The sequence below is a fragment of the Jaculus jaculus genome, chromosome 1 (assembly GCF_020740685.1).
Source record: "Jaculus jaculus isolate mJacJac1 chromosome 1, mJacJac1.mat.Y.cur, whole genome shotgun sequence".
In the NCBI taxonomy this organism is placed as follows: domain Eukaryota; kingdom Metazoa; phylum Chordata; class Mammalia; order Rodentia; family Dipodidae; genus Jaculus; species Jaculus jaculus.
In genome coordinates, this window is record NC_059102.1 from 164,853,476 (window position 1) to 164,867,542 (window position 14,067).

The window sequence follows — 14,067 nt, forward strand, 5'->3', positions numbered from 1 at the left end:
CTGAGTCCTACAGGATGTATCAGTGCACCTGGTTTATCTTTTATGTGTATTAATTTGTCTACTTGTTTTTGTTTGTTTGTTTTTAATTTTTTGTTCATTTTTATTTATTTATTTGAGAATGACAGAGAAAGAGGCAGACAGAGAGAGAGACTGGGCGGGCCCCTGCAAATGAACTCCTTTTTTGAGGTAGAATCTTGCTTTAGCTTGGGTTGAACTGGAATTCATTATGTAGTTTCAGGCTAGCCTTGAAATCAAAAGTAATCTTTCTACTTCTGCCTCCCAAGTGCTGGGATTAAAGTCATACACTACCATGCTTTGCTTGGTATACATTCTTAAAACAAATTGTTTATTTATTTGCAAGCAGAGAGAGCCATCTCTCCAACCCATTATTGTAACTCTTACTTAAAAATGTTGTTACTATGCTCTTTCTTTTCTTAGGCTAAAGACTTTCACAGGAAGTGTCTTTGCTGGCTTTGCAGTAATATAGGTGTTGGTAAAGAATCAGGCAGTTCCTGTTGAATTTACTTATCTTTCTGAGTATGTTAAAAAACTCTGTCCTCTCTTAGAACTGGTCATGGGTATATGCAAATTTGAAAATATTTAAGTTGTATGACTGATAATTATAGCAAATTGAGTAAAGATAATAAAATGCTATATCTCATTTGATATTTTGCATAAATACCATTTTAGGGTAGGAATGGAAAAAGCAATTTTTTATTTTAGAAAGACAGTGGTTTTGTGATGCTAGTTATATTTCATGGAGTTGATAGCCTACATTCTCCAAATGGCATCATTGTTGGTTTGTTGTTTTCTATATTTTTAAAGGTTTAAATAAATGTTAATTTTTGTTTGTTTGTTTTATTGAGGTAGGGTTTCACTGTAGCTCAGGCTGACCTGGAATTCACTATGTAGTCTCAGGGTGGCCTTGAACTCATGGTGATCCTCCTACCTCTGCCTCCCAAGTGCTGGGATTAAAGGCGAGTGCCACCATGCCTGGTTTATTTTATTTATTTATTTATTTATTTGACAGAGAAAGAGGGAGAGAGAATGAGAGAATGGGCACGCCAGGGCCTTCAGCCACTGCAAAGGAACTCCAGATGCGGGCTTTGCAGGCAAACTCCTTAATGGTTAAGCCAGCTCTCTAGCCCAACCAACCAGAAAATTTTACAGAAATCTGAGACATGAATGCAGCTTTGCTGATAAATGCCAAAACATCACAGCATATGATTGTTGTTATTTTATTTTTATTTATTTACTTGACAGAGAGAAAGAGAGAGTGTGAATGGGCATGCCAGAGTCTCCAGCCACTACAAACAAACTCCAAACATATGCGCCACCTCGTGCATCTGGCTAACGTGGGTCCTGGGGAACTGAACCTGAGTCCTTTGGCTTTGCAGGCAAACGTCTTAACAGCAAGCCATCCCTCCAGCCTGCTATTTTAAATTATATTTCAACAATAGCAACAACAACAAAAAATATTGAGTGACTGGTTGCATAGTGAACTATGTGACTACAGCATTGGCTTTGTCAATGAATGGAATAATTTTCTGTGCCTTTCATGTTGCTCCTGCCCGTCTTTTGTAGCATATCACAGGTCAGAGCAGGTAATCTTCTCTAGCAAAGTGCTCTAGTCAAAGCATGCCTTTTTTTTGATAGAGCCTGCAAGTGAGTGCTGGAAGCTCTGAAAAGCTTACTTTTTCAGTTTCTTCCTCCCACCTTTTATTTATTTATTTGATTTTTTAAAAAAATGTATTTATTTGCAAGCAGAGAGAGATAGAAGAGAGACAGACAGAGAATGTGCACACCAGGGCCTCCTGCCATTGTGAATGAACTCTAGACACATGTGCCGTAGTGCATCTGGCTTACATGGGTCCTGTGGAATCAAACCTGGGTCCTTTGGTTTCACAGGCAAATGCCTTAACTGCTAAGCCATTCTCAAGCCCTGATTTTTTTTTTTTTTTTTTTTTTTTTGAAATTGGGTCCCACTCTAGCACAAGATGACTTGAAACTCACTCTGTAGTCCCAGGCTGGCTTCAAACTCACTGTGATCTTCCTATCTCTGCCTCCTGAGCTGGGATTAAAGGTGTGTCACCACACCTGGCCTTTTTCCTTTTTATTTTTTACATATTTATTTATTTATTTGAGAGAGTGGCAGATAGACAGAAAGAGAATGGGCCTCCAAGGCCTCCAGCCACTGCAAACAAACTCCAGATGCCTGCGCTACCATATGCATCTGGTTTGTTCCCAGGTGAATCAAACTGGGGTCCTTTGACTTTGCAGGCAAGTGCCTTAACTGCTAAGCCATTTCTCTAGCCCTTGTTTTTTTTTTTTTTAGGTTAGGCCTCATTCTAGTCCAGATTGACCTAGAATTCACTATGTAGTCTCAGGCTGGCCTCAAATTTACAGCAATCCTCCTACCTCTGTCTCCTGAATGCTGGAATTAAAGGCATGTAGCATCATGCCCAGCGCTTTTCCCTTTTTAAACAACTATTTTATGGACAATTTTCATATATATAATGTATTTTGATCATAATTCCCTTTATTTCCTCCATCCCCTTTCCACTGAACTGCTGCTTCTTTTTTAAAAATTTTTATTTATTTATTTATTTATTTGACAGAGTAAAGTGAGGAGGGGGTAGAGAACAGGTGCGCCAGGGCCTCCAGCCACTGCAAACCAACTCCAGACGTGTGCACCCCCTTTTGCATCTGGCTAACATGAGTCCTGGGGAGTTGAACCTGGGTCCTTTGGCTTGGCAGGCAAACACCTCAACTGCTAAGCCATCCCTCCAGCCCTGCTTCATCTTTTTAAGAATTTATTTGCATGCATATGTGTGTATAGGTGCACCAGGGTTGGTTGGTTGGTTTGTTCCTTCCTTCTTGACTCATTTTTTGCACCAAGGTTTCTTGCTGCTGCAAATGAATGCCAGATACAGACACCACTTTTTGTGATCTGGCTTTACATAGGGACTGGGGTATTGAAACTGTTCTAGTGGATTTTGAGAGCAAGCACCTTTAACCACTGAGTCATCTCCTGAGCCCTGGACTTTTTCCAACTAACCTCTCTTCTGTGTTTTTTTTTTTTTTTTGAGGTAAGGTCTTGGCTTTAGTCCAGGCTGACCTGGAATTCACAATGTAGTCTCAGGGTGGCTTTGAACTCACAGGGATCCTCCTATCCCTGCTTCCTGAGTGGTGGGATTAAAAGTGTGTGACACCACGCCCAGCTAACATAGACTTATATTCAAGTAGAGACCTGACAAATGAGATCTTGTACTGGGTACAACAAAACTGTATTAATACTTCTTAGAGAATATCTAGGGGGCTGGAGAGATGCCTTAGTGGTTAAGGCATTTGTCTGTAAAGCCCGAGAACACAGTACCATGTAAGCCAGATGCACAAGGTGGCACATACATGTGGACTTCGTTTGCCGTGCCTGAGGCCCTGATGCACCCGTTCTGTCTCTCTTTGTCTCTCTCAAATAAATAAATAAAACTTTAAAAAATATCAACACATCTGCAATGGGTAAGAGTTTAAGATAGAGTGTCCTCTCTCTTGTGTTTTGACATGGGTTTTAATTTTTTTGTTATTATTGTTTTCATTGTTGATCTCTTCCATTATCAATGACACCCTGTTGATGGGCCCATTATTATACTGGTCTTATGTAATTAATGATAGCTGCTGTTAGGTAACGAATGCAGTAGGTACATGTGTGTGGAAAACAGCATGCCAAAGCTGCTTTGGCTCTTACATTCTTGGTTATTTTTTATTTTTTACTTGTTTTTAATTGTCAGCTTCCATACTTATAGACAATAACCATGATAATTCCCTCCCCTCCCCCACTTTCCCCTTCACAACTCCACTGTCTGTTGTATCCACTCTCTCTGTATTAGTCTGTCTTTTATTTTGATGTCATCATCTTTTCCTCCTACTATGAGGGTCTTGAGAAGGTATTGCTAGGCATTGTGAGGTCATGGATATCGAGGCCAATTTCTGTCTGGACAATTACATTGTAAGCAGTCCTACCTTTCCTTAGGCTCATACATTCTTTCTGCCACCTCTCCCGCAATGGACCCTGAGCCTTAGAAGGTGTAATAGAGATGTTTCAGTGCTGAACATTCCTCCATCACTTCTTCTCACCACTATGATGCCTTTGTAGTCATCCTGGTGGTCACTGCCATCTGAAAAGAGAAGCTTCTCCAACCAAAAGTGAGGGTAGTATTAATATATATGAACATTAAGTAAAATGCTTACAGGGCAGTTTGGTGAGCATAATATATACTTTAAGCCAGACGAGAGAAGGTGTTACACTCCTAAGGCTCATGACCTCCCCCACTGTGGGCTTTTGATTAGGTTTTCAGTTCCAGGCATGTATTCCCTTCCATAGAACATGCCTCCAGTCCAATTATAGAGCAGTTGATTTCCTCCATAACTGACATGCCACTATAGCACTTGTTCAGTCATTTGGCCTGTCTGGCTAAACCTGACGCTTATAGTATCCACTGTTTTCACTACTGCTGACTTTTGTCAACAATCAGATGGCTATAGCTACCAGGATTTACATCTGGGTTCTCTTTTCTGTTTCATTTATCTATGTTTGTCTTTGTGCCAGTACCATGCTGTTTTTGTTACTATGGCTTTGTAATATAGGTTAAAATTGGGCATGGTGATACTGCCAGCCTTATTTTTGTTGCTCAAAATTGTTTTGTCTGTTTGAGGTTTTTTGTGCTTCCAAATGAATTTTAGGATCTTTTTTTCTATTTCCCTGAAGAATGTCATTGGAATTTTAATGGGGATTGTATTAAGTGTGTAGATTGCTTTTGGTAAGAATGACATTTTCATAATATTGATTTTTCCAATCCAAGAACATGGGATGTCTTTTCATTTCTTAATGTCTTCAGCAATATTTTGCTTAAGTGTTTTGAAGTTTTCCTTGTAGAAATCCTTCACTTCTTTGGTTACTCAAAGGTGCTTTATTTATTTTTTCTTTTTCGAAGCAATTGTGAATGGGAGTGATTCCCTGATTTCACCCTCCCTATGTTTGTTGCTAGTATATAGGAAAGCTACTGATTTCTCTGTATTTTAAGTACAATTTTGTATCCTGCTATATTGCTAAAAGTGTTTATCAGCTCTAACAGTTTGCTGGTAGAGTCTTTAGGGTCCTTTATGTATAGAATCATATCATCTGCAAATAATGATAATTTGGTCTCTTCCTTTTCAATTTCTATCCTTTTATGAATGTTTCTTGCCTTATTACTGTGGCTAAGACTTCCAGGACTATATTAAATAAAAGTAGGGACAGTGGACACCCTTGTCTCGTTCCTGATTTTAGTGGAAAAGTTTCCAGTTTTTCCCCATTTAGTATTATGTTGGCTGTAGGTTTGTCATAAATAACCTTTATTATTTTGAGATGTATTCCTTCTCTTCCCAGTTTCTGTAGGACTTTTACCATGAAGGAATGTTGGATTTTGTTAAATGCTTTTTCTGTATCTATTGAGATGATCATGTGATTTTGTATAATACATTACATTTATCAATTTGTGTGTTGGACCATCCCTGCATCTCTGGGATAAAGCCTGTTTGGCTGGGATGAATGATCTTTTTGATATGTTCTTGTATTCTGTTTACCAATATTTTGTTGAGAATTTTTCCATCTATGTACATGAGGGAGATCAGTCTGTAGTTTTCTTTTTTTTTTTTGTTCTTTGTCTGGTTTTGTTATCAGGGTGATGCTGGCTTTGTAGAAGGAATTTGGTAGTATTACTTTCTTTTTTATTTTATGGAAAATTTTGAGAAGCATTCTTCTTCATAGAAAGTCTTCTATGAAGGTCTGTTAAAATTCACCAGTGAATCTATCTGGGCCTGGGCCTTTTTTTTTTTTGTAATTAATTTGAAAGAACCAGAGAGAGAGAGAGAGAGAGAGAGAGAAAGAGACAGAGACAGAAAGAATGGGTGTGCCAGGGCCTCCAGCCACTGCAAATGAACTCTAGATGCATATGTCACCTTGTGCATCTGGCTTACATGGGTCCTGGAGAATTGAACCAGGGTCCTTTGGCTTTGCAGGCAAATGCCTTAACCGCTCCAGCCATCCCTCTAGCCCTGGGCTTTTTTTTAGTTGGGGGATTTAAAAAAAAATTTTATTAGCATTTTCCATGATTATAAAAAAAATATCCCATGGTAATTCCCTCCCCTTCCACTTTCCTCTTTGAAATTCCATTCTCCATCATATTACCTCCCCATCTCAATCATTGTACTTACAAATATACAATATCAACCTATTAAGTACCTTCCTCCCTTCCTTTATCTTCCCTTTATGTCTCCTTTTTAACTTACTGGCCTCTACTACTAAGTATTTGCATTCTCATGCAGAAGCCCAATCATCTGTAGCTAGGATCCACATATGAGAAAGAACATTTGGCGCTTGGCTTTCTGGGCCTGGGTTACCTCACTAAGTATAATCCTTTTCAGGTCCATCTGTTTTTCTGCAAATTTCATAACTTCATTTTTCTTTACCGCTGAGTAGAACTCCATTGTATAAATGTGCCACATCTTCATTATCCACTCATAAGTTGAGGGACATCTAGGCTGGTTCCATTTCCCAGCTATTATAAATTGAGCAGCAATAAACATGGTTGAGCACGTACTTCTAAGGAAATGAGATGAGTCCTTAGGATATATGCCTAGGAATGCTATAGCTGGGTCATATGGTAGATCAATATTTAGCTGTTGTAGGAACCTCCACACTGATTTCCACAATGGCTGGACCAGATGGCATTCTCACCAGCAGTGTAGAAGGGTTCCTCTTTTTCCACATCCCCGCCAACATTTATGATCATTTGTTTTCACGATGGTGGCCAATCTGACAGGAGTGAGATGGAATCTCAATGTAGTTTTAATCTGCATTTCCCTGATGGCTAGTGATGTAGAACATTTTTTTAGATGCTTATATGCCATTCGTATTTCTTCCTTTGAGAATGCTCTATTTAGCTCCATAGCCCATTTTTTATTTGGCTTTTTTGATTCCTTATTATTTAACTTTCTGAGTTCTATGTATATCCTAGATATTAATCCTCTATCAGATATATAGCTGGCGAAGATTTTTTCCCATTCTGTAGGTTGCCTCTTTGCTTTTCTCACTGTGTCCTTTGCAGTGCAAAATCTTTGTAATTTCATGAGGGCCCAGTGATTAATCTGTGGTTTTATTGCCTGAGCAATTGGGCTTGTATTGAGAAAGTCTTTGCCAAGACCAATATGTTGAAGGGTTTCCCCTACTTTTTCCTCTAGCAGTTTCAGAGTTTCAGGTCTGATGTTAAGGTCTTTTATCCATTTGGACTTAATTCTTGTGCATGGCGAGAGAGAAGAGTCTATTTTCATCCTTCTGCAGATATATATCCAGTTTTCCCAACACCATTTGCTGCAGAGGCTGTCTTTTCTCCAATGAGTATTTTTGGCATTTTTATCGAATATCAGGTGGCTATAGCTACTTGGGCTTACATCTGGGTCCTCTGTTCTGTTCCACTGATCTACATGTCTGTTTTTGTGCCAGTACCATGCTGTTTTTGTTACTATGGCTCTGTAGTATAGATTAAAATCAGGTATAGTGATACCACCAACCTTATTTTTGTTGTTCAGTATTATTTTAGATATTTGAGTTTTTTTGTGATTCTAAATGAATTTTTAGATTGTTTTTTTCTATTTCCATGAAGAATGCTTTTGGAATTTTGATAGGGATTGTCTTAAATGTGTAGATTGCTTTAGGTAAGATTGCCATTTTCACAATATTGATTCTTCCAATCCAGGAATAAGGGATGTTTCTCCACTTTCTAGTGTCTTCTGCAATTTCTTGCTTGAGTGTTTTAAAGTTCTCATGGTAGAGATTCTTTACTTCCTTGGTTAGGTTTATTCCAAGGCACTTTATTTTTTTGATGCAATTGTGAATGGGAGTGATTCTCTGATTTCATCCTCTGTGTGTTTGTTGTTAGCATATATGAAGGCTACTGATTTCTGTGTATTTATTTTGTATCCTGCTACATGGCTGTAGGTTTTGATCAGCTCTAACAGTTTTCTAGTAGTCTTTAGGGTCCTTTATGTGTAGAATCATGTCATCTGCAAATAATGATAACTTGATCTCTTCCTTCCCAATTTGTATCCCTGTTTTGTGTGTCTCTTGCCTTATTGCTATGGCTAAGACTTCCAGAACTATATTAAAGTGGGGACAGTGGACACCCTTGTCTTGTTCTGATTTTAGTGGAAAAGCTTCCAGTTTTTCCCCATTTAGTAATATGTTGGCTGTAGGCTTGTCATAAATAGCTCTTATTATATTGAGATATGTTCCTTCTATTCCCAGTCTCTGTAGGACTTTTATCATGAAGGGATGTTGGATTTTGTCAAATGCTTTCTCTGTGTACAATGAGATGATCATGTGATTTTTGTCCTTCAACGCGTTTATGTAATGTATTACATTTATAGATTTGCGTGTATTGAACCATCCCTGCATCTCTGGGATAAAGCCTACGTTAATATTTAATATTTAATTTATTTACATATTTAATATTTAATTTATTTACTTATTTTAAGAGAAAGAGGCAGAGAAAAAGAGAATGGTTATGCTAGGGCCTCTAGCTACTGCAAACAAACTCCAGACTCATGGACTACCTTGTGCATCTGTCTTATGTGGGTACTGGGGAATTGAACCTGGGTTCTTAGGTTTTGCAGGCAAAGTGCCTTAACTGTGAAGCCGTCTCTCCAGCCCTCCTTTGTCTGTCTCTCTTTTTAAAATTTATTTATTTATTTGTTCGTTTGAGAGAGAAAGAGGCAGATATGTAGAGAATGAGTGCCAGTCACTGCAAATGATCTTTAAATGCATGCACCACCTTGTGCATCTGGTTTACATGGGTACTTGAGAATCTAATCTGAGTCCTTAGGCTTCGCAGGCAAGCACCGTAATCACTATGCCATCTCTCCAACCTCTCCCCTCCTCACCCCATCTTTGAGATGGGATCATATGCTGTGGTCCAGGTTAACCTGGAAACCCAGGCTTGTCTTGAACTCAAAGAAATCCTCTGCCTCAGCCTCCAAACTTCTGGGATCGCAGTTATGAGCCATCAAGCCTGTCTGTGTGTTTTTTGCAATTTTTTTCCTGGCATTTTCCCCTGTTTTTATTTACCTTAACATGTTTTGTATTTTCTTTTCTCTTATTTAGGTTGCAGTTGTTCTAATGGATACCCAGGGAGCCTTTGATAGCCAATCAACTGTGAAAGACTGTGCGACCATTTTTGCTTTAAGCACCATGACTAGTTCAGTTCAGGTAAGATTTCTTTTTCCCTCTTCCTCTCCCTTCCTCCTTCCTGGGGATTATATCTCGGGGATTGAATCTAGGGCCTTGCACATGTTAGGCAAGTGCCCTACTACTGAGCTCTATCTCCAGTTCATCAGTTACAACTGTGATGGAATCTAAATATTCTTTTTAGACTGTTTATTTAAGTTAAACACTTTGGATCTCAAGAAGGAGTTAATTTAGTTTTCAATTTGTATAATTGTATAGAGTATTCCAAGAAGAATTTCAAATATCTTAAGATGTTTTAAACTATAAAGAAGGAATTTTGTGACTTTAACCTTTTATTTGTATTTTTCCAAAAGATAATCTTACTGCTTAAAAAGCTCTTAGCCAGGGGCTGTGGGTGGCTGAGCAGTTACAGATGTTTGCTTGCAAAGCCTTCCATTCTGAGTTCACTTCCCTAGTACCCATGTAAAACCAGATGCACATAGTGGCACATGCAGCTGGAGTTAGTTAGCAGTGGCAAGAGGCTCTGGTGTGTCCCATTTTCTCTTTCTGTCTTTGCAAATAAGTAAATCATTTAAAATATTTTTATTTATTTGAGAGAGAAAGAATAGACACATCAGGGCCTCTACTGACTGCAAATGAACTCCAGATACATATACCACCATGTGCATTTGGCTTATGTGGGTACTGGGAAGTCAAACCTGGTCCTTAGGCTTTACAGGCAAGTGCCTTAACCACTAAGTCATCTCTCCAAACCTAAATAAAATTATTTTTTTTAAATATTTTTATTTACTTGCAGGCAGAGCAAGACAGATACATGTAGAGAGAGGTAGAGAGAATGGGCATGCCGGGCCTCCAGCTACTACAAATGAACTCCGGATGCAATGTACCACTTTGTGCGTCTGGCTTCATGTGGGTACTGGGGTATTGAACTGGGGTCATTAGGCTTTACAGGCAAGCACCTTAACCTTGGAGTCATCTCTCCAGCCCCTAAATAAAATTTTTTAAAAGCCCTTGGCCAGAGTAAGTTAAAAAGGAGATATAAAGGGAAGAGAAAGGAAGGGAGGAGGGTACTTAATAGGTTGGTATTTTATATATGTAACTATAATGATTGAGATGGGGAGGTCATATGATGGAGAATGGAATTTCAAAGGGGAAAGTGGTGGGGGAGGGTATTACCATGGGATATTTTTATAATCATGGAAAATGTTAATAAAAATTGTGAAAAGAAAAAAAAGCCCTTGGCCAGGCATGGTGCCACATGTTTTTAATCTCAGCACTCAAAAAATAAATAAATAGCCAGGCGTGGTGACAGACACCTTTAATCCCAGCACTTGGGAGGCAAAGGTAGGAGAATTTCCATGAGTTCGAGGCCACCCTGAGACTCCATAGTGATTTCCAGGTCAGCCTGAGCTAGAGTGAGACCCTACCTCAAGAAAGCCATAAATAAATAAATAAATAGGGTTGGAGAGATGTCTTAGTGGTTAAGGAATTTGCTTGTGAAGCCTGAGGATTCAAGTTCTGTGTCCCACTACCCATGTAAGCAAGAGGCACAAGATGATACATAAGTCTGGAGTTCATCTGCAGTGGTTAGAAGCCCTGGCACATCTATTCATTCTTTCTCTCTCTCTGCCTCTCTCATAAATAAATAAAATATATTTTTTTAAAGTAAGAATCCCGGGCTGGAGAGATGGCTTAGCAGTTAAGCACTTGCCTGTGAAGCCTAAGGACCCCGGTTCGAAGCTTGATTCCCCAGGACCCACGTTAGCCAGATGCACAAGGGGGCATATGCATCTGGAGTTCGTTTGCAGTGGCTGGAGGTCCTGGCGTGCCCATTCTCTCTCTGTCTCTCTCTCTCCCTTTCTCTCTCTCTCTGTTACTCTCAAATAAATAAATAAATAAAACACACACACACACAAAGTAAGAATCCCTCCCTCCCTCCCTCCTTTTTATTTGAAAGTGAAAAGCAGAGAGAGATAGAGAAGGAGGGAGGGAGGGAGGGAGAAAATGGGTGTGCTAGGGCCTCTACCCACTGCAAATGAATTTCAGATGCATGTACCATCTTGTGCATTTGGCTTACATGGGTATTGGGAAATTGCACCTGGGTCCTTAGGCTTCGCAGGCAAGTACCTTAACTGCTAAGTCATCTCTCTAGCCCCCTACCACACACACACACTTTTTTCTTTTGAGGTAAGATCTCACTTTAGCCCAAGCTAACCTGGAACTCACTCTAGTTCCAGGCTAACCTCAAATTTAGAGCAATCCTCTTATCTCTGCCTCCTGAATGCTGGGAGTAAAGGAATGCACCACCACATCTGGCTTCATTTAAAAAAAAAAACTATTTTATTTTTACTTATTTATTTGAAAGACAGAGAGGCAGATATACATAGAGAGAATGGGCACACCAGGGCCTCTAACCTCTGCAGACGAACTCCATATGCATGTGCCACCTTGTACACCTTGGCTTTACGTGGGTCCTGGGGAACTGAACTGGGGTCCTTTGGCTTTACAAGGAACTGTGCCTTAACTGCCAAGCCATTTCTATAATCCCCCCCCTTTTAAAAATAACTAATTAATTAATCAGGGTCTCAATCCAGGCTGGCCTTGAATTCACAGTGATTCTCCTGTCTTAGCCTCCCAAGTGCTGGTCTTGTAGGTGTGGGTCACCACATCAGGATCCTCATTTTTTTACTTTTAATTGATAAGATGATGGATGGATAGATAGGAGAATGGTTATGTCAGGGCCTCTTGCCACTGCAAATTAACTCTAGATGCATGCTCTACTTTATGCATTCGGCTTGTATGTGGGTACTGGGGAATCAAACTTGGGGCATCAAGCTATGCAAGAAAGTACCTTTAACTGCTGAGACATCTCTCCAGCCCACTGTTCATATTCTTAAATGCAAATCTTTAATTCTGCAAAGCTCTTCCATTACTTTAAGCTTATTTAGGATTTGTTTGCAGTAAGCCAAGGAAGTTATCATTTTGAATTTTGTTTTCTAGATTTACAATTTGTCCCAGAACATTCAGGAAGACGATCTTCAGCAACTACAGGTAACAGGAAAGGGTAATAAGGGGTGGTAAGAGAAAGAGAAAAATACCAAATGTTTTGTATGCAGAATCTAGACATGAAATCTGAATGGGGACTGTCTAGGGGAAGAAAGAATACCAGAGAGAAGGGAGGAGGAGGGGCCAAAACCCAAAACAAAACGCCTGCATGTAGGTTGCTGGGGAGATAGCTCAGGAGTTAAAAGATGCTTGCTTTCAAAGCCTACTGGCCGAAGTTTAATTTTCCAGCCACCCACATAAAGCTGGATGGGTATTTGAAGCAGCTAGATACCATGGTTCGCCCATACACACAAATTAATTTTTAAAATTTAAAAATAGGGCATGGAGAGATGACTTAGCACTTAAGGAGCTTGCCTGCAAAGCCAAAGGACCTTGGTTCGATTCCCCAGTACCCACATAAGTCAGATGCACAAGGTGGAGCATACATCTGGAGTTTGTTTGCAGTGGCTGGAAGCCCTGGCGCACCCATTCTCTCTCTCTCTCTTTTTCTGCCTCTTTCCCTCTCTCAAATAAATAAATGAAGTATTTAAAAAAAATTAAAAATACCCATATGTATATATTCTTCCTAATCATTTTAACATCATAATGCATCATGTAAAAATTTCAAGACTTAAGGGATGGAGAGATGGCTTAGTGGTTAAGGCATTACCCTGCAAAGCCAAAGGACCCAGGTTCTATTTTCCAGGACCCATGTAAGCCAGATGCACAAGGCAGCACATGTGTCTGGACTTTGTTGACAGTGGCTGAAGGCCCTGGCGTGCTCATTCTCTCTCTAGCCCCATTCTCTCCCCCCCCCCTTTCTCTCTCTCAAGTAAATAAAATTAAAATTAAAAAAATGCAAGATTAAGGGACTGGAGATAGAACACAGTGGCAGAGTACTTTCCTAGCATGTTCAAGGCCCTGGGTTGAATTCCTAGTACTATAAAAGAAAAAAAATTTGAGGTTTAAATTTTTTTTTAATTTAATTTTCTTTTTTTCCAAGGTAGGGTCTCACTCTAGTTCAGGCTAACCTGGAATTCACTATGTAATCTCAGGGTGTCCTTGAACTCATGGCGATCCTCCTACCTCTGGATGCTGGGATTAAAGGTGTGAGCCACCATGCCCGGCTTAATTTAATTTTTATTTTTATCTATTTGAGAGAGAGGGAGAGAATAGGTATACTAGGGCCTCCAGCCTCTGCAAACGAACTCCAGAGCTATGTGCCACCTTGTGCATCTGGCTTATGTGGATCCTGGAGAATTGAACCTGGGTCCTTTTGCTTTGTAGGCAAGTGCCTTATCTGTTCTCTTGCCCTAAAATTTTTTGAAATATATATATATATTTTATTTATTTGCAAGCAGACAGAGAGAATGGGTACCACAATCCACTGGAAATGAACTCCAGATGCATGTGCCAGTTTGTACATCTGTCTTTACATGGGTACTGGGGAATTGAATTCTGGTCATTAGGCTCTGAAGGCAAGTGCCTTAACTGCTGAGCCATCTGTCCAGCCCCAAACTAGTTTTAAGATTAAGAAAAAATTTTTAGAACCAAGTGGTTTTTAGCAAATGGATGAAATATGGGCCCTGTGTAATAGAGATGACTGGCCTTGTATTAGGCACATGGCTTTCTCTTCTTGTTATTCTTGATGGGTCTTGGGTCTCTCTGGTATTTATCGCCATCTCTAAAAACCAGGTTCTTCAATCAAGAGTGAAAGCAGTGGCTGGAGAGATGGCTTAGCA

General features: G+C 39.6%; 1 protein-coding gene across 1 annotated transcript in view; it reads left to right on the forward strand.

Annotated features, from left to right (window-relative positions):
• Atl3 (atlastin GTPase 3) overlaps positions 1-14,067 on the forward strand; it is an 81,926-nt gene that overhangs the window by 37,965 nt on the left and 29,894 nt on the right. Inside the window, exons 4-5 of the mRNA XM_004656575.3 lie at positions 9,197-9,301; positions 12,281-12,331. Of these exons, the coding sequence (XP_004656632.1) occupies positions 9,197-9,301; positions 12,281-12,331 (156 nt within the window). The remainder of the gene's footprint in view (positions 1-9,196; positions 9,302-12,280; positions 12,332-14,067) is intronic.